The sequence below is a fragment of the Adiantum capillus-veneris genome, chromosome 13 (assembly GCF_014529385.1).
Source record: "Adiantum capillus-veneris isolate H3 chromosome 13, ASM1452938v2, whole genome shotgun sequence".
Lineage (NCBI taxonomy): Eukaryota > Viridiplantae > Streptophyta > Polypodiopsida > Polypodiales > Pteridaceae > Adiantum > Adiantum capillus-veneris.
Window position 1 is genome coordinate 150,245,706 of NC_140943.1, and position 21,278 is coordinate 150,266,983.

The 21,278-nt window shown below is 40.8% G+C and overlaps 1 protein-coding gene across 5 annotated transcripts; it reads left to right on the forward strand.

Annotated features, from left to right (window-relative positions):
- Positions 1-762: 762 nt before the first annotated feature.
- LOC147445075 (vacuolar ATP synthase subunit D (VATD) / V-ATPase D subunit / vacuolar proton pump D subunit (VATPD)) lies at positions 763-19,962 on the forward strand. Of its 5 annotated transcripts, XR_015190080.1 has the most exons (4): positions 763-1,794; positions 1,897-1,950; positions 2,463-2,636; positions 19,616-19,962. XR_015190080.1 is itself a non-coding variant. In XM_086527565.1 (2 exons), exon 1 carries the CDS (start codon positions 1,003-1,005, stop codon positions 1,789-1,791), a length of 789 nt encoding a protein of 262 aa, XP_086383691.1. In that variant the 5' UTR covers positions 766-1,002; the 3' UTR covers positions 1,792-1,794; positions 19,616-19,962. The 5 variants fall into 5 exon arrangements, 1 of the variants encoding a protein (XP_086383691.1); XR_015190079.1 differs by lacking the exon at positions 2,463-2,636 and having other exon boundaries at positions 1,897-1,991; XR_015190078.1 differs by lacking the exon at positions 2,463-2,636.
- Positions 19,963-21,278: the final 1,316 nt, after the last annotated feature.

Genomic DNA, 21,278 nt, shown 5'->3' on the forward strand with positions numbered 1-21,278 from the left:
ACACCTAACCCTTTTACATTTTTTTTGGCTTGGAGAGGCTATAGTGGAGTGGAGAAGCAAAGGGTGTAATTTTTCAACCATTGATGCGGAGCTTGCCGATGGTAGACACATGTTCTCTTTGGTTGAAAAGGAAGATTTTTTAAAAATTATATCTTTCCTTTATATTGTAAATGGATCTTTCCATCATTGTAACTTAGTCCCGTCATTTAAGGATAACTTGTTTTTTTTTTTTTTGGTTTTATTTGTAAATGGGTCCCTTTATGTAAGGACTTAATGATTTCTTTTCAACGTTTTGGTTTAAAATGTACTTCTTTAATTGGAAATTATTCTTTCATTTAAGGACTTCAAGAAATTATTTTCAACATTTGGTTTTAATATGCAAATGTTAACATTCACCTTATTACTTTAGTCCAACATATATCATCATTAGGAATTACCTAATAAAGTTTAGACCTTCCCAATACTGATAAAATTGTGAGGTAACTTGATCAGAAGAATGTTGCTAAAAAGAAAACGCCACTAATCAAGCATGATTAACATTCAGACCTACTAATCACCTTTTGCCATATATCTATTACTCACTGGACCATAAATCCTCTCTGCAACTTTTCAAAATTCTTGCTGTAAATGAAAACCTAATAACTTCTACAAACACAACTCTTTTCTACTTTTGCATTGCACTTCCGTAGTACCTTGTCTCACAAAGTGATTCTGTGAACTATCTAAGCACCAACACTGCTCTATGAAGCCCACCCAGGACCAACAATCATCTATGCAACATTAAGTCCATGTCATTGCTCTATTAATATACACATACTCTGCTTCTTGTGATCGATTATAATTTATGCACAAGAAAAGTTGTCCCAACAGAAGTGGACCGAGCTGTCAACTGCATCAAGACGATTGCTCAAGGATTGGCAGAGGCGACTCCGCTGAATCGCATCACCATCGCTGCGGTTTACAGATCTGCGGGTCTTTTGTTTGTTTGACGCGTTTTATATCATGTCAGGACAAGGGCAGCGCCTCAACGTAGTACCCACTGTTACAGTTCTCGGGGTCGTGAAAGCCCGCCTCATCGGTGCCACGAAGGGCCACCAATTGCTTAAAAAGAAGAGCGATGCTCTCACAGTGCAATTTCGCCAGATCCTGAAGCGCATTGTGCAAGCTAAAGAGACCATGGGCGACTCCCTCAAGGCCTCCTCTTTCTCTCTTACAGAGGCCAAATACACAGCTGGTGACAGCATCAAATATGTCGTTCTCGAGAATGTTGGCTCTGCTACAGTTAAGGTGCGTGCAAAGCAGGACAATGTGGCGGGTGTCAAGCTTCCAAAGTTTGAGTACTTCACAGAAGCAGGAGAGACTAAAAACGACCTTACTGGGCTTGCCAGGGGAGGGCAGCAGATTCAGCTATGCCGTTCTTCTTTTATCAAGGCTGTTGAAGTGCTTGTGGAGCTTGCGTCTTTGCAAACGTCTTTCCTCACCCTTGATGAGGCTATCAAGACCACAAATCGCAGAGTAAATGCTTTGGAGAATGTTGTCAAACCCAAACTCGAGAACACCATCAGCTACATCAAAGGAGAGCTCGACGAGCTTGAGCGTGAAGAGTTCTTTAGGCTCAAAAAAATACAAGGGTTTAAAAGGAGGGAGGTTGAGAAGCAGATGCTTTTAAATAAGAAACATGCAGAAGTGGCAGCTCTCAAGCAAACTGCATCACTAAATGGAGGAAGAGGCCAATCAGATAATAATTTGCTCCAGCTAGAGGCTGATGCAGATGAGGACATTATCTTTTGAGAGGTCTTGCTTTCTCTGACTCTTCTATTTTACAATGTATTTTGTCTTAATAGGCAAATATAGTATAAGAAAAAACTCTTAGCTGTGGTTTATTTTGTTTGATAGAATTGGTAGATTGGGGTGGAGCTTTTGTGTCACAGTTTAAGAGTTTTTTCAATGGTAAGCCTCATGGGGGATCATGGCTTCTAAATTCAACAAAGGTCTGTGTCAATTTTCATACATAACGGGATCTTGAAAAAATGCCTTTTTTTTGTCTTTTAGCAGTTGTTTAAACTTTGACCCTTTTTTCGAAGGTTTTTGTGTTGATTATTTTTGATTTGGTCTTATTACTTTTTTGATGTCCTTATTGTAATTGGCAAGTCTGGAAAATTTTGTTTGGCCAAGTGGGCATATGGAAGCAGGTAACTGTGGTCATTTGTTTCTTTTGAAGACCCCTGGATCTCATTGTTTATTTGGCTTTTTGACTCTATGCGTATAGCTGTGTAATTTGCGTCACGTATTGTGCCGGAACTTCCATTGCATGCACTGCCACATCATTAGGTCTTCATGTTCGCTCTGTGTGTGTGTGTGTGTGAGAAAAAAAGAAAAGTGTGTGATGGTTCCACGGCATGCCATGTCATCACTTTTTGGCATACCCGCTCTTAAAGGAGAGTGATCGTTCTCAATGACAGGTAACAAACTAAAAAAAAAGATGTCAATAATACCAACTTCATGCAATCATGCTCACACACCAATCACTACACAGATGGCATACATAAGACAAACCTTGATTCGACTAGTCATCACATCCTGGTCTGACATTTCACATCAAATTTATCCAGGTTACCTGTGTATTATTTCAACAGGTATGGTGCTTTAGACTTTACACTTTTGAAGTTTACGACTAGTTGATATTGTGCTAATTCTTTCCATCTTCTGTGGTGTGTATGCCCTATCAACTACCTTAGTTTTGTGCTAATCTTTCCTATTTGATGCTTGTGCTAGTGCTAGGCTTCATTATGGCTGAGTCTGCCCTGCATCTCTACAGTCATGACAGAAACTCAATACGCAGGTCTTTGTATTGATGTATGCTTGTGTGTGGTGTGGTGTGTGGGAGCATATAATAGACTATAGTACCTAGTTCTACACCCACTATTGGGCATTGACGACATCGGTGGGGATGTACTATTTAGTCAATACTAGGCATGATGGAGCTGATGGTTATATCTGTCTTGTGGATGACTACCATGCTTCTATACCTTGGACTTCTCTTAAAGGTGAATTTGGGCCGTTCTACTTGCTGCGTTTTCCTTCAGCGTCCAAGGTGTGGATTTTGATCTTGCCGGATTACCTCTCCCATCCAGCTTGGCATCTGGTGCCTTGCCGGTCTTGTTCCTCTTCATATCATCAGTTTTCGGCCAGCATTCACTGCTGTTTTCTCTGTTTTCAGCCCTCCGACGGCTGTGCACACAAAGATAAACCCTCCCAACACCCTTTGCACCGCTCCGGACCCTACCGGGAGTGTACGAGCAGGCTGAAAATCGCTGGCCATCAGCGTTTTCATCACCTTGCAGTTGCGTTTGTGGGTGGACAACAGCCACATGGCTTGTGTTTTTCACAGAGGATGAAGTTACCTCTTGCCAAGACACTAGGGGAAATGGCGGTGGCAAAGGCGGTTGCACTGGATCAACGTCAGATAGTTGCACCATATTCCCAAAGACTCCCCTCATCGGAACAGACAGTTGAGAAGGTTGCCGGTTGGAAGCTCTCGTACTTTATGGTGCCGCAGGAGGTACCACCTGGGGCATTAGAGGGGGTAACATGTAATTCAAAAATCGTTGAAAACTTTGCAGCAGCGGAAGATTCTGCTGAGGATGGAGCGAAAGAGTGTTGTGAAGCTCGTTGAGAAGAAACTGCTAATATTCTGCTGAATCCATGAACGCCGTGTCTTGGGTTCTTTATGGCTTATGCCTTGTAAGACAGAGCAATGAAGACGGGAGCACGCTTGATGCGTGATGAAGTAAGGGTGGGAGTGCCTAATAAGTCCGGGGTACGGACTTGAAGATACTCCATATAAAATTCCGAAAATACTTCTAGTTTGCTCTGTCTGCTCTTTTGTAGGACCGATATGCGTTCAGAAAAGCACACGCCTGATGCTCTGATACCATTGTCACAAGACGGGGCACCACGTGCCAATAGAAAAGAACTGACTAAACAGACTTTTAGTACTTCAATAACAACTGAACTGAAAGAGAGATACGATACACGACACGGAGTGGTGGAATTCCACCCCAGAGAGTATTGGCCCCAAACCTTGGCGCCCCTTTCGGTATTCTTTAGATTGCATCAACACAATACAAGCCAATACTCCACGCTCTGCATCTTCTCCCAGAAGTGTGTTAGAGAATGCATAGCCTTATATTTAAAGGCCCTAGGCCCAAAAGCACTTTACATGAAAAGTCTTAAACTCAAAAGCATCTGGTGCAAAAGCATCTTGTCCAAAAGCTACCTGCGCAAATTACAAAACTTCGTACAGTGCCACGTCAACACTAGTCAGCGCAAATCACGGAAATTCGTACAATGTGCCATGTCCGCAGTCAGCGTGCAACGCGAGATTTTGTACAATTTGCCAAGTAAGCAGTCAACGTGCCAGGTCAGCAAGCCAACGTGAAATCCGGGATTCCGTACAACTTTGCCACGTCATCAGTTCCCCACGCAATTCTTCTTCTGCTTCTTCTAGGGTTTAGGTCCCTCGGTCAAGATCTGCAAGTCGGCTCCATTCTTCAGTGGCTTGACATGTCAGCAATTTGTGACATTTCATGGCTCTGGCTTTGACTTGTGGAAGGATAGAATGCAAGGAATCTTATTCTTGAAAGACTTTGATGATGCACTTTTGGAAGTGAAACCTGCAGCTTTGTGTCACAAACGGGAGCGCATAGCAATATAAAATACATTCGGATAAATAGGATTATCACTTATTACTGAAGCCAGAGGATATATATAGAGAGAGAGAGAGAGAGAGATAGAGAGCGAGAAGAGCGACACAGTACTGGGGACCAGAAGATGGGCTGGTCCCCCCCCCATAATAGTATCTTTATTAATGAGGAGAAGTCTATACAAGCACTTGAACCGAACGTATTACCATGCTCGTTCTAGAATAAGACTTGATGGTTCTTGGAAGCCTCAGTTTCCGATTCCTAGGGCAAAACCCTATTCCAAGGAACTTCCGTTCCTTATTCCAAATCCTCGAGAACCAAGGTTCTCACCTTTGGATCTCACCTTCCAGACTTAGGGCATGGCAGCCCTGCAACTCTTTTTTTTACTCTGTTTCTAGAGTCCTCTTCCTGAAGAGTAACTCTGCTTTCTTGGACACGGAGTCCTTACTTGGGAATCTCAACTTTCGGATCACAACTCGAGAGACTACCTCTCTCCGATCCGTGGATCTACTTCTCAAACTCGGGTACAAAACCCTTGGGCTCATCTGGTTCTAGTTCCTCATAGCGCTTTATCCTGCAGAGGCTCATGCCTTCCTTTGCTCCTACTCCCTCACTAAGAGGAAGTACACCTGCAAACAAATACTTAGAGATCATAACATGAAAATCGTTGCCACAAGATGGGGACCACGTGCTAATAGAAAAGAACAGACTGAACAGACTTTTAGCACTTCAATAACAACTGAACTGAGAGAGAGAGAGAGAGAGAGAGAGAGAGAGAGAGAGAGAGTGGCGGAATTCCATCCCAGAGAGTATTGGCCCCAAACCTTGGCGCCCCTTTCGGTATTTCTTTATATTGCATTAACCTCTACAGAGAAAATCCTCTCTTCCAATTCTACACACAAAAGAGGTGTGTTCTTGGGTTCCTTCTCGTAAATCAACCCCGTCTACGACGTTTATGGGCTGAAAACAGAGAAAAACAGCAGCTTGTCGCGATGGAAACACGCTCCGTAGGCACTTCTTTGCGGGGGAACTCGCGCACTGGGTCCTGCCGACATCAGGTACACTTCGAGCAGCCATGGGCATCACCGCAACATCTACTTTGTGGCTGAAATCTGCAGTAGCATCTTCTTCTTGCAAAAACTGATCTTCTTTGAGTGAGGGCATGTGATGCTTTTATAGTTCCCTCGCCACGGCAAAGATAGCAGAGCATTGGCTGCTCGCGTAGAGATCGCGGCCGTTTTTCGTTTTTTTTTTTTTTTTTTTTTGGTGCTTTCTTGCCAGAAAAAGAGAGAAAAATCGTTGGCTGGTTTTTACTGTTTTATTTAATCATAGGTTGCCCACTTATTAAGTGGGCGGCCGGTCACCTTTAAAAATGGTCTGAGTTTGCCCAAAAACTCAATAAAACCTTATAAGTTAGAAACAATGCTTTCATAGCACTTCCCAGACGTCCCTGGATGCAATCACATGCACAGTTGCAATGCAGACATAGACTTCCTCGCGAGAAAGCATCTGCTTTTCCGAAAAGCAATTCTGCTTCCTTAGAAAGCATCTGTTTTTCCTCAAAGTTTCCTCCGAACCTATCTTCATTGAAGTGCTTGCTTTTCCTTGTGCACAATTCTAACACAGTTCAGAATTTCCTCCTGACTATGGATATCCCCTTTCCGATGCACCCATCCCGCACCTTGTGACGCATCAGGAATACCCATCACCTAGTCCTTCCTACCGAATTTACGGTACAATCTCCTTCACGATGTTCTCTGTCACCCATTTTATGACGCATCAGAGATGTCCGTTCCCGGATGGTCGAATACTTCTTACCGATGCTCCCTGTCACCCGTCCGATGTGACGCATCACAAGTACCCGTTCCTGGTGGCCTTACAGATATTCCCTTTCACAGTGCTCCTGTCATTACTCTGAGTGATGCACTAGGAATACTCTGTACTCGGATGTCTCCAGTGAGAAAAACCCTCTCACTTAAAATTTTAATAACTCATTTAGAATTATTTTTCCTCGTGTTCCAAGCGAGAAAACCTTCTCACTTATAAATCCAATAATTCATTTAGAATTATTTTTATGTCAGATAAAACCAATTTAGCATCCCTCTCACTTATAAACAGTTGTCCTCAACTGTAGAGGTCCAACTGAACTGCCTAAGGAGAAATCTCAGAGCGAAGACGCTCAAAAGAGAACTAAAAAATTAAATTAAACAAAAATTCAAAAATTCAATGCTTACCTTACCGGTTCATGTCCTTTCTCTAGTACCTCGAGGATATCCTTTACCAATCATCAAACTTATGAGCCATGTAAGAACTCGTCATTCGCGTCTTTCCAACAGATCGGAAGTTTCCTCATCCGAGAATCTGTTCACTTTCACCTTCTCAGCCTCGAGAAGAATAATCCTCCTTAGAAATCAATTTAGGTATTTGTCCTTGTGCATAATCCTGCGTTGTTAGTCCTGAGGGTATTAAGCCTTTTGTGTCCTTCCACATAGGGAATGCCCAAGTCAGAGCATTAATCTCGATGTCGTTCTTTCACAAATAGAGTTTGCGATCACCTTAAAGAAGGTTCTTGTTCTGGGCCGTTGCTTTGGGTAGGCCAATTGTTCTGATCCGAAGATCCCTTGTGCATTGCCGCACGTCTTTCCACGTTTTTCCTCCATCGGGTTGTTATCACAAAATCTTAGGCAAATACTAGCCATACCATTCTATGAACATAAGTTCAAACTCGTCCCACTTAAAGGCGAACCCGGTTTAGCTCTCTAGGATGTTCTCCCATATGTGGTTAAGGTAATTCTTACCATTTCAAAACGGTTGGTGAATTATACTCTTATGAACATAATAGTTCGAATTTATTCCAGCAACGTGTAAATTCTACTTAACCTGCTCATGGAGAAACATATACCGCAACCAAAAGTTGCTACTGCAATGGTAAAAGCACATAGCGTACTCAATGATCAACGACCAGTAGAAAACCTCTTCTCCGTAGAGACTCTCAAATTCCTTCTACCGAACATATCTCAAATAGAGATTCTTGTGTTGGAATATCCTTGCGCGCAAAAAGGCGCTCAAGAGAGTATATCAAACTCCCGTCCAGTTCCTGAAAAGGCTATTTGTTCATCTCATTCCGTTCAACAGAAAAAAAATTCGACTGGTAGATGACCGACCCTGGCATAGGTCTGTATCTTCGTGTGTTATCTATGTACCCAAAGGTGTACATAATTCTTAAGCTGTATTAGAATTTGGTGAACCTGGGAAATTACCTTCCCTTTGTAAGATCCTCAGAGCGAAGACGCTCACTTCATGATCCCTTGGCTCGATCTTAGAGCAAAACCCGATCATCAAATAAACTAGGATTTCAATCCTTGGGGTCCTGGAGCTCAGGCCGTAGTTGTCACTTGTTCCTTCCCTCGTAAAGAGAGTGTTCATTCACTTGTGCGAAAAGCACTACCATGTCTTCCCTGACCGGGTAGGGGTGTTGGTTCATAAGGTACTCAAGCTTAGTGAAAGCTTTTCTTGGTTGAAATCTCAGAATGGTTCCTTCTTTTCTGCTGTCCTACCCGCAATAGCAGGTAATTTGTTGGTGAACTACCGGATACGAGATCAATAGTCGACCTTCCGGATGGTTGAGCAAACCAATCCATCGCATAAAGCAATGTTTCAACTCAATTCTACTCTCATAAACACTCGAGAGTGATTGTTCTGGTTAGACACATGCATATCTCGTGCATAAAAGCAATACGCAGTTTATGAATTCCTCAAAGATTTAAATTTGATCAAAGACCTGCCCTCTCACTTAAAGTTTGAGGGTCTTCTATTCAAGAACTCAGGAGTTGGATTGAATTCCCTTACTCCAAAATTTCTCCGGATAGGCAATGTATCCTTTGAGGAGAAATAACAAAAAATCGTTGTTTCTGTGTTCAATGGTTCCCGTCCCACTGCGGGGATTAGATTCTATGTACAGTAAGGTGTACACTTTCAGCTTTTATTGCCGACTCCACCATCTGCTACAAAGTATTTTGCAGATGCGTCTACAAAATTCGGGCAAAAGTCCTTCGTTGAATTTCTTCATCTTTCTTTCCTCAGAGAGGATCAAGAGTGGAGCTACCTTGGCAAGAGTGAACCACTACTTGCTTTGACTCGCTCATCTTTCTATTGGGCAAACCGATCCCATTCTTCTTGGATGCCTTCCTCAAAGCGTAGAGGAAAAAAATTTTGTCGGAAAATTCAGCCTTGAATTGAATCCAAGTCTTGTTGTAAGTTCCTTGCAAAGCTTTGGTATACCACCAAGTACTTGCAATCCCCTTGAGGTGTTTGGTCACATGCCTCACCTTCAACACTTTTGAGAAATTGCTGTTTGCAAAGGCAACTTCGAACTGTCGAATAAAAGCGGTAGCTTTCGGAACATCTTCCCTTCCGTCAAAAGTATCAAACTTGACTGGAGTGTTCCTAGGTCTAGAGACCTTCTTCATATCCTTCCCGAAATGACGGGATTTCTTGGCTATGGTTTTGGATTGATGTTCGCGGATATCTTCTGGGTTCTGAAGAATCTTGAGCATTCCGCTCCTTGGGTTCTCTAGATTCTTGAGCATCATGCTTTTGTCGCCTTCTCAAAGAATCCCAAGTCTTGTGTGGACTTCTTGCAAAGAGAAAAATTGTCACGATTGTGACTATGTTGTAGAATTACATCTACTCCTAGTTACAAATACGCGAAGTGCCATGCCAAGGAGGATCCCTGCGCTTGGATGGTCACACCCCTTCGCCCAAGAGACGTGCCTCTTCGCCAAAAGCCACACTCCTTCGACGACTGGTCATACTCCTTCGCTCTACGGGTGCGACTCTTCGCCCAATGGTTGCAGCTCTTCGCCGAAAGGATGTGTCTTTACGTCTAAAGTCACGTCTCTTCACCAAGAGACATGTCTTTTCATTTATGTCTATTCGTCTCCTATATAAGGAGCCTACTGTACTTAGTTTTAAAGAGTTCAATCAATCAAACACAGAGTCTTCTGAGTCTTTCTTTGAGTTCATTTCAGTTTCTTAAGTCTTAATCATGAGTTTAAGTACTTAATAAAGGATTAGTACCTAGAATCCTTACAAAAATTTTCCCAACTTTGCGAGCTTTTCCTACAGGGCTTAGGGGTCCGCCTGCTTGCTTCTCTCTTGGCTTGTCATGGCTTCTTCCCGTATCTTCCCAGAGTCATCCTCCTTTACAGAGAAAGAGAGGAGACCATGCTCTGATACCACTGTCACAAACGGGAGCGCATAGCAATATAAAATTCATTCAGATAAATAGGATTTATCACAAGTTATTCCATAAAAGCCCTCAATCGTTTGAGGCGTTTAAGGAAAAAACATCTTGCAGTAGATCGTCCTCCAAGTCTGGTGCATACCTCTCAATTTATTTATGTTACTTATAATATTCACGATAGTTCTATGATGTATGTTGCCCAAACCTTTCGAACAGCTTTTGTCCATTTTCAGGAACATGTAATAGAAGCGAGAAAAGTTCAAAGTAAGAGCACCGTACGTGAAAGTGTGAAACCCTTGTATGCGGCAATAGCAAAACATGGGTTTGAGTCTTTCCGTTGTTTTCCCATTGAACACATAGAAAGTAATTTTAGAAACTCTAAAGAGTTCTATAAATCAGCATGGCCTCGAGAGTTGTTCTGGATGAGAACTTTGCATACTTTTTTCCCTAAAGGTTTCAACTTGGAAGGAAAGTCTTCTTTACGTAAAAATAAGACAATTTACCATCAGAAACCTATGCTTTGGCGAAGGCATCCCAAACCCGAGTTAGTTCTCCCTTCAAGTCAGTTTAAAAGAACTTGGATTCCTAAAGGTTCTCGTTCAGATCCGCCTTCTATCCGTGAAATCAATCCAATTGTCTAGCACAACACTATTTCTAGTAGAGTACAAGGTCTCCCTAGGGCTTCAATCTTTAGAATTGAGAGTGATGACCCTTCTAACCATAGAATTTTTGCTTATAGAGATTTCAAACGGAGATTGATTTACCTATCTAGAGCCATGGAATTGGGTTCTTTTTCTTATAAATTATTTGAAAGGTATAATATAAGAATCCTATTTAAGCTCTTGTATACCCTTGAGAACCACTCTTATGAAGATTTGGAGCTAAGAGAGTCTCATAGTACTCAACTTCGAGTACTGTTAGGCAAATTTCTGAAGTCCAAATGTCCTAGTCTGAAAAATCCCTTGGTTGGAAAGAAAGATTTGTTGATAACTATCTTTACCTCCCCTGACTTAGACAAGATTGGATTAAGCTCTATTTTGAGATCTCAAGAAGCTTTGGATGCTCTCCCTCCTTGTGTGAGAAAGGTATGGAACCATCCTGTCGTAGCTTTCAAATATGTGAAAACTTTAGGACAAAAAGCTTTCAACTATAGTGACATAGGACGTAATCTTAAAAAGCAAGAGAGGCTAGCAATCTCAAGTATTGATTGCTCTTGTAGTAAAGCTGTCTTTTCTTCTTAGGTAAATGGAGCTTTGGGTCATGTAGTTACTGCCGATTGTTCTATCCTTCCTTCGGATACCTTGAAAGACCTTTTCTCAGGAGGTACTAAATATAGGCTCCCTTCCTCAAACGACTCTTGCCTTCTCAAAGCCATAGAAAAAGGAATTTCTAGTTTTGTAGTAAAGTTTGAGGAGTCTTTAGGAGTTCAAGGTATTTTTACCCATTGGAAGTCTATAATCCTCAAGAAAGCTTTTTTGAAATTAGCATCTTGCTCTCGGAACGTTTCTTCGGGAAGGAATAGCTTATCTTCTTTTGATCGCGATGCTCTTAGGAAATTTCATCGTGATTTTGTAATCTCTTATGTAGATAAGTGCTCTAATAACTTTGTTGTTACGTGCAAAAAGTTCTATTTAGAATGCGTGTAGGTGAAGTAAACTCTCAGACTTACAATGATTGTGATCTTTCAATGCAAGAGGTTATCTTGAAACATCAAGACTTTTGTAAGTCTTTTGGTTTCAAGTGCCAGCCTAAATTACCTTTTTTATATACCGTTTGGAAGTTCCACAAGAACCCTACAAAGCCTAGATTTATAGCTGCTTCTTGTAACACCTCTTTGACCGAGGTTTCCAAATGGCTTAGTTATTGTTTCAAAGCCATTTTACCTAGCGTAAATGAATTGTGGAAAAATATGCTAAAGAAAGCAGACGTACCTACCGATTCAAGTTGGATTTTAAATGATTCAGTAGGTGTGATTCTTGTTTTAAAGTTTTTGAACTCTTCAAGAAGCCTTAAGGAGAAATCTTCTCCTTTATGTCTCCAAACTTTTGACTTTACAATGTTATACACGAAGCTAAATTTGGAGGACCTTAAATTTAGAGTCAAGTCTCTTATTTCAAAAGTTTTTGCGTACAAGCTTGAGAAGGATAGGTACGAGGCATTGCTAGTAGAAAAGTCAGCCTTGAACTTTGACTTCTTATGGCTGAAAAATAAGAATGTAGATGTAGACAAAGGAAGAAAGAGATTCACCAGGATTGTAGATGACATTGACATCATATCTTGGTTAGATTTTCTTTTGGACAATTTATATATAACCATCGGCGACTCTCTTTTCAAGCAAACAATCGGTATCCCTATGGGCACCAATTATGTTGTTTTTCTTGCTAATTTCTATCTTTTTACTTATGAGTTTGATTTTATGGAGCGTCTTGTCCTTGCTAACACTTGCCCAATATTTTTGCACAAGCTATGCAATGTAAGATGCTTTGTAGATGATCTTTTTGTCCCCGACGTTCCTTCTTTTCAAGATTTTATGTACTTGAATTCGAGTTCTGTTTAGGCGGAGGAATTTATCCCAAGGAGTTTTGTGAACTTAACTGTACCACAAATAGTGATTGTTGTGCCTTTTTAGACCTTAAGATTTTTCATACACCATTGGGATTAGAAGTAGATATCTATGATAAGCGCCTTGAACCAGAATATGCCAATCTAAAAATCATCCGTATGCCTCACATTTCTCTTTTAGCTAAGTACGGTGTCATTTGCTCTCAACTATTTAGATTTTCTCGTCTTTGTTCTAGTAAATCTACTTTTGTTGTTCAATCTTGCCATCTTATTTCTTTACTAGTTGAAAAAGGATACTCATTCAAAAGAATCATGAAAAACGTTCGTTCATTTTTGCATCGTAGTAAGTTTATTTTTAATGTTTCTTCCTTTGGAATGTTCAAGATAATCAGTAGTAAATTCAATAGAAGTGGGGAGCTAAAAAGCCCACTTATTGTTTGACTTAATAACACCTTATGTTGTTGTTTTGATCTTTAGCGCTTGTAGTATTTTTACTATAGCTTGACAAATGTACTTATTGTTTGACTTAATAACACCTTATGTTGTTGTTTTGATCTTTAGCGCTTCTAGTATTTTTACTATAGCTTGACAAATGCTAGCCTTTATCATGGCTGAGTATGCTCATCACCTCCGGAGGGTGATAGAAACTCAGCTCGTTGGTTTTGTAGAGTGGTTCAAAGCATGAATGATCTCTATATAAACCTGCACCTGCTCTTGGGCACTGACGACGTGAGTAGGGATGTCATAGCTGTTATCCAAGCTATGCATGATAAAGGTGATAATCTTATTCTTCCTGTTTGGACAAGCAGCGAAGTTGAGATCACATATTGTCAAGTTTTGTTTCTTTGCTCTTCGTAGGTTTGTAGTAGTATTTATTTTTCGATTTCGTATTTAGGTTACCTGAGGACTTAAGAATATGTTCCGTTAGAAGTTGTTGTGTGAAGTTTGATTTCTAGGATTAAGTTTTTAAGATGTCTTATCCTTTTTTTGCTTAAAGTTGAGTACTTGTGTTAAGCCAAGTAAGTTGCGTCAATTTATTTTACACATGCTTTTTCTAAAAACAATTTTAAGTTAATAATGTTTTGTTTTATCTAGTTTTGTTTCATAGCAAACAAAGTGATTTAGTTTGTTTGTTTGTTTGTTTTTGTTTTTCTTTTCTTTTCTTGTGTCCCTTGCTTTTATAGTTTTATGAGTGCTTTATTCCCTCTTATAATTCGTGAGTTCAGACTATTCTGAACTTATGAAGGTATATTTATCACTTATCACTGAAGCCAGAGGATATAGAGAGAAATAAATAGAGAGAGAGATAGAGAGTGAGAAGATCGACACAGTACTGGGAACCAGAAGATGGGCCGGCCCCCCCCGTTAATAGTATCTTTATTATTGAGGAGAAGTCTATACAAGCACTTGAATCGAATGTATTACCACTGTTCGTTCTAGAATAAGACTTGATGGTTCCTGGAAGCCTTAGCTTCCGATTCCTAGGGCAAAACCCTATTCCAAGGAACTTACGTTCCTTATTCCAAATCCTCGAGAACTAAGGTTCTTACCTCTGGATCTCACCTTCCAGACTCAAGGCATGGTATCCCTGCAACTCTTTTTTCGACTCTTTTCTAGAGTCCTCTTCCGGCAGAATAACTCTGCTTTCCTGGACACGGAGTCCTTACTTGGAAATCTCAACTTTCGGATCACAACTTGAGAGATTACCTCTCTCCGATCAGTGGATCTACTTCTCAAACTCGGGTACGAAACCCATTGGGTTGATCTGGCTCTAGTTCCTCAGAGCGCTTTCTCTTGCAGAGGCTCATGCCTTCCTCTGCTCCTATTCCCTGACTAAGAGGAAGTACACCTGCAAACAAATACTTAGAGATCATAACATGAAAATCGTTACCTTCAAAGTCTCGACGCTCGAAACGCAACTCAGTTCTCGAAAAGCAATTCCCCAGAAGAGATCTCTACAGAGAAAATCCTCTCTTCCAATCCTACGCACAAAAGAGGTGTGTTCTCGGGTTCCTTCTCGTAAATCAACCTCGTCTACGACGGTTATGGGCTGAAAACAGAGAAAAGCAACAGCTTGTCGCGATGGAAATTGGCTCCGTATGCACTTCTTCGCGGGGGGGACTCGCGCACTCGGTCTTGGCGACATCTGGTACACTTGGGGCAGCCATGGGCATCACCGGCAACGTCTTCTTTGCGGCTGAAATCTGCAGCAGCATCTTCTTCTTGCAAAAACTGGTCTTCTCTGAGTGAGGGCATGTGATGCTTTTATAGTTACCTGGCCACGGCAAAGATAGCAGAGCATTGGCTGCTCGCGTAGAGATCGCGGCCGTTTTTCGTTTTTTTTTTTTTTGGGTTTTTTTGTGGCGCAGTTTTGCCAGAAAAAGAGAGAAAAATCGTTGGCTGGCTTTTACTGCTTTATATAATCATAGGCTGCCCACTTATTAAGTGAGCGGTCGGTTCTTTTTTAAAAATGGTATGAATCTGCCCAAAAACTCAATAAAACCTTATATGTTAAAAACAATGCTTTCACAGCACTTCCCAGGCGTCCTTGGATGCAATCACATGCACAATTGCAATGCAGACATAGACTTCCTCGCGGGAAAGCATCTGCTTTCCCGAAAAGCAATTCCGCTTCCTTCGAAAGCATCTCTTTTTCCTCAAAGTTTCCTCCGAACCTATCTTCATTCAAGTGCTTGCTTTTCCTTGTGCACAATTCTAACACAGTTCAGAATTTCCTCTTGACTTGGATATCCCCTTTCCGATGCACCCGTCACGCACCTTGTGACGCATCAGGAATAGCCATCACCTAGTCCTTTCCTACCGAACTTACGGTACAATCTCCTTCACGATGCTCTGTGTCACCCATTTTATGATGCATCAGAGATGTCCGTTCTCGGATGGTCGAATACTTCTTACCGATGCTTCCTGTCACCCATCCGATGTGATGCATCAGAAATACTCGTTCCTGGTGGCCTTACAGATATTCCCTTTCACAGTGCTCCTGTCATTACTCTAAATGACGCAATAGGAATACTCTGTACTCGGATGTCTCTAGTGAGAAAAACCCTCTCACTTAAAATTTTAATTATTCATTTAGAATTATTTTTCCTAGTGTTCCAAGCGAGAAACCCCTCTTACTTATAAATCCAATAATTCATTTAGAATTATTTTTATGTCAGATAAAACCAATTTAGCAGCACTTTGTCAGATGATGATTGGCTAGGCTTAACAAGAAGCTATTGCTTACATCAAGATGGCTGTGTCTGATATGGTGCTCATGGACATTAAGCGTCTTGACACTGCTGATGCTATCTGCAAGAAATTGAGAGATACGTATGAGAATACAACTCCTGTGAACCAAGTGCATCTTATGCATAAGATTGTAAACATGGAGTTGGATGAGTCTAAGTCTGCATTTGAACACTTGAGTGCTTTCAGGTATCTTAAGTCAGTTGCAAGACTTTGGTTTGCAGCCGTTTGGTGATAAGCTAAAGGCCATCTTCTTATTGATGACTTTGCCTGACAGCTGGGAAACTTTAGTTGTCTCTTTGAGCAACAATGCTGCTTTGATATTTGATGGTGTACGAGGTTCTATTCTCAATGAAGAGATTAGAAGAAAGACCAACGGTGAAAGCAGCGGGTCAACGTATAATGTTAGAGGCAGATCTGAAAAGAAGAATATTGCAAACAATAGAGGCAAGAATAGGAGTAAGAGTAGGGATAAGTCCCAAGATGTTAGATGCTATCAAGGTGGACGCAAAGGGCGTAAAAAGCCCGATTGCAGGTACTACAAGCAAGAACTTGAAAGAAAGAAACAACAGGGTAAGAAGAGGAAGGATTCTAATGATGCTGAAAGTGATGAGCATGACTCTTCTTCCAAGGAAGTTGCTAAGGCAAATGTTGCTTCAAGTGTTGTCATTGAAGAAATTGTTAACACGGATGATGCACTTGTGGTTGACTCATGCCTATATGATGGTTGTTAAAAATGGCAAGTGACATGTATATCACAAAACCAGAGGTAATAGATACATTACTTTCAGCACAGGATGGTTTGTCACAATCATGGATAGTAGAAGTGGTGCCTCATTTCATGTTACTCCATCTTTGGAGTCCTTTGCTTCAGACATTGCAGGTAGTTTGGGTAAAGTTTGCTTGGGCAACAACCATGCATGTGAGATTGAGGGTGTTGGCACTATACACTTTGCGTTTGAAAATGATCAAGAGCTGATTTGCATGATGTTAGGTATGCACCTGGCATCAAGAAAAGTCTACTTTCAGTTGGGCAGCTAGATGTCAAGGGTTATCACACTGTTTAGTGGTGGCTCTTGAAAAGTGCTAAAAGGCACAACGCTGATTGTAAAGGGCAGCAAGAAGGGAACTCTTTATTACTTACATTGTAAGGCATTACGTGACAAGTTTTTGGTTGTAGCTAAAGTTCACTCTCGCAAGGAGCTTTGGCACAAACAACTTGGTCATATAAGTAAAAAAGGGCTTGATGTTCTCTCCTCTTTGGGAAAATTTGGTGTAAAAGGCCTTGGCCTTGATTTTTGTAATGATTGTATCTATGGAAAGTAAGTGAAGTTCTCTTATTCCTTTGGTGTCGCTCGCAAATTGCATGTTCTTGATTTAGTACATTCTAATGTTTGCACTATGCTTGTGAATTCACATGGAGGTGCACGGTACTTTGTGTCTTTCATTGATGATCATGGTAGAAAGACATGGGTGTATGTACTAAAGAGTACAAAGTGATGTGCTTGACTCATTCAAGAAATTTCATGCATTTGTGACCACACAAAAAGGACTTAAGTTAAAAGCTATCAAGACAGATAATGGGGGAGAGTATGTATCACGTAAGTTTAACAGCTTTTGTGAGATGCATGGCATTAAGCAGGAATTGACAACCCCTTATAATCCATCAACTAATGGTGTGGCTGAAACATATAATCGCACAATATGTAAGAGAGTGAGATGCATATTGTCCACAGCTAAGCTCCCTCAAGAGTTTTGGAGGGAGGCTCTTAAAACTACAGTTCATGTGCACAATCGCTCTCCGAATCGTGCGTTAGATAATGGCGTCCCTGAAGAGGTTTGGTCTGGCAACTGACAAACCGGCTTCATATGACCATTTACGAGTTTTTGGTTGCGATGCATTTGTGCATGTACCTGTTGATCAGAGAACCAAACTTGACATGAAATCTATCAAGGGCATCTTCATGGGATATGGAGAGGGAGAGATGGGTTACCGAGTTTGGATACCTTAATATAAGAAGATAATACACAGCCAAGATGTAGTTTTTAATGAGGTTAAGTTGCTGAAAGATGCTACACATGTAGACATTGACAAGAAGAAGGTTAAAATCAGCATAATCAGCTAGCCATAAAGCCACCTTTGGCTGAAAATTTGATCCCTTCTAATGCCGAAAATGAGAAGCAACCCATTGTGCAACACAGCGAGAAGAGAATGGACAACAAATAGATGCACAAAATGGGATTATACCACATGACCAACATGTTGAAAATGAATTACAGCAGCGAGGTAATACTGAAAATCAGTCGCCAATTGATGGTGTGCACATTCCGGATGATGTAGACGCATTGCTAGTCAATGCAGATCATTGGGTGATATGTGGTAAAAGGCAACCAGAGAGGTTCCAATGATCTATGGATTGCATTTTGTTGAGAGATGAGGGGGAGCCTCTTACATTCAAAGAGGCCTAGACTTGGGAAGACAAAAGTAAGTGGGAGCTTGGTATGAAATTTGAGATGCAATCACTATATGCAAATAATACATGGAAGCTTGTGCCTTTGCCCAAAGGTAAGAAAGCTATTCCTAATAAGTGGGTTTATAAGGTCAAATGTGTAGCTGACAAACCCAAGTACAAAGCACGCTTGGTTACTAAGGGTTATGCACATAAGGAAGGCATAGACTTCCAAGAGATTTTTTCACCTGTGGTGAAGATGACTACGCTCTGTGTTTTGTTTGCTTTATGTGCTCTCTTGGATTTGGAGTTGGATCAAATGGATGTAATCACTGCTTTCTTACATGGTGACTTGGATGAGGAGCTGTACATGCAGCAGCCTGAGGGCTTTGTCATTCTAGGGAAAGAGCATTTGGTATGCAAATTGAAACGCACCTTGTATGGGTTGAAACAAGCCCCTAGACAATGGTACAAGAAGTTTGATACTTTTATGCTTAACCATGGGTTCAAACGCAGTCATGCAGATCACTGCCTTTACACTAAAAAGGCTCCTGATGGTAGTCTTATTGTGCTAGTCCTATATGTGGATGATATGCTGATTGCAGGCAAGCATAAGGAAACTTTGAATGCTTTGAAAAAGGAGCTAAATTCAGCTTTCTCTATGAAAGATTTGGGTGCAGCTGAACATATTTTGGGTATGCACATTGCAAGGGATAGAAAGAAGCGTCTTTATATTGGAAGGCAGTGAAGAGCATTTTCAGGTACTTGAAAGGTACACATGACACTTGCATATGTTATGGAAAGGGTACATTGTCAATGCAGGGATGCTGTGATTCAGACATGGCAGGAGATCTTGACACTCGGAAGTCTACCAATGGTTATGTCTTTACGTTAGCTGGTGGAGCTATTTCTTGGTGTTCAAGATTGTAGAAGTTTGTTGCACTGAGCACTACAGAGGTTGAATATATTTCAGCCACAGAAGCTTCGAAAGAAGCCATTTGGCTTGGCCGTCTTGTGAGGACTTTTGGTCTTCCAACTCATGCTCCAGCGCTTGGTTGTGATAGTTAAGAGTGCTGTATGCCTTGCTAAAAATGCCATGTTCCATGCTCGTACCAAACACATAAATGTTCGGTACCATTTTATAGGATAGGTATTGGATGATGATATGACTGTTACCCTGGAAGATCGATTTGCCGAGGGTAGGACATATGGCTGGAGGACTCTAGACAAGGGGACTAACGAGGGTCTTGGGTTGGTATTTTCTAATCTAAAGGTTTTGAGGAACATATTTGGCTAGAAATGTCTCTTATCATTCTTTTCAATAGTTTAAAGACGCCTTTCTGTTTACAAAGGTGTATTTGGAGTGCAGGGAGGTGATATTAATTACAATGTTTGGCTTGCAGGGGAAATTTTGGGACTGCCAGAATAATTTTAGAACATTACAGTAAGTAGAAAATTTCTGTTTTAATTGCAACAAGTAAATAAAGGACACCGTTGTAATAACAGTCATTTGAGTACCGATAGTAAAATGGTGGCATTTTTTATCACTCGCATCTATTCTGGTGGTTTACCGGAATTCTGGACTTGATTCCTCTCAAAGTATCCAGGCCTTAGTTGGGAATTGACTATGAATGTGGAATTTGTCAACATACCTGTGTGCAGCATACGATGTGTTGATATGTGGCCCTTGGCCTTTGAATGTAGAGCACACTGTACATATCATTGGAAAAGAGAAGTTTTGAAAAGTTCATGGGTGGAAGGAATGGGCACTCCGGCCCTAAAATATACTCAGTTCGTATCAAACTTTGAAGTGTTTCTTGCTTGCGTTGAGGCGAAAGGGTGCATAAGTATATATGTCATAACATGTGCATGCTAATACATACTCACTGCTTATCGGATTTATAAATGGTGACCTTCTCCTTGATTTCTCTTGCTCACCTTAGTTTCTATCTTGCAGTTTATTCCACTTATAAATGGTTGCCTAACCCATGAATTTGGAGATGATTGTGGCGTGATGGTTTGAATGGTTTGGAGCTTATTGTGAAAGCCTTGGTTAATTGATTTGATGTGCTGGAAAGCAAGGAAAAGGGCTTGAAGCTTAAAAGACATCCTCCCAAATTTTCAAGCACAACAAATACAAGTAGCTCCACGTCACGAGTAGGAGTCATGCAAAATTTGGCCCTAAGACACGGAGTTGCTTCAAAGTCCTTTTAAGATAACGTTCAAAGTGCATTTAGGTTGTATGAGCTTGAAGTAGGAATAGTTGCTTGACTTGAAGTTTTCTAGGATGTAGTTTATTCAATCTTTAGAAGTTAAGGATTCCTTGACCTAGAATCAATAATTGGGACCATTGAAGACATCACTATGGGACTTGATGCTAGAGTCATGGCCTTGTTGGGTCAATCTCTTCTCACATTTGGGGGCCATTATATATAGAAATTTTTGAGAGAAAAATATATAATTTCTTTCCCCTACAAAGCAAATGTGTTGCATGTTATGCTTGAGTTTTAGGGTGCATCAAACATCTAGGTTGCATTACATCCATCCCTTATAGGGTACATGTGTGTATGCAAGGGGGGTTTTGCTTCATTCAGAGAAATGCATGAGCAGATGGATAAATGAATGTGGCATGGAAGCAAACAACCAAACACTCAGTGGACCATACAAGCGAGAATCACACCCACACATTGTGCAAAAAAGAAAAAAACTCCCACAGTGTTCTGTTTGTTTAAAGAAAATGTGGATGTAATCTTAGTCCCATATGTTAAATACAACATGCTCAAGTAAACATACATCAAGATGCACACATGCTAGCTTCCTAATGCATCCATTATTCCTAACGAAAACTAGGACAAAGTGACATATTAGATGACAAAGGGAGTTTGGTTCATTAGGAATAATCCACTCATTATAAGGTTATCAACTCTTATTAGGGTCTTTGTATCATATTATTGCATATATGGTCTTAGTTAGTTTCAGCCTTAACTAGACAATTATGTATTGGACCTTGATTATGGATCAGTATAATACTAATACATGCATTGTTATAGTTTTAATTAATGCATG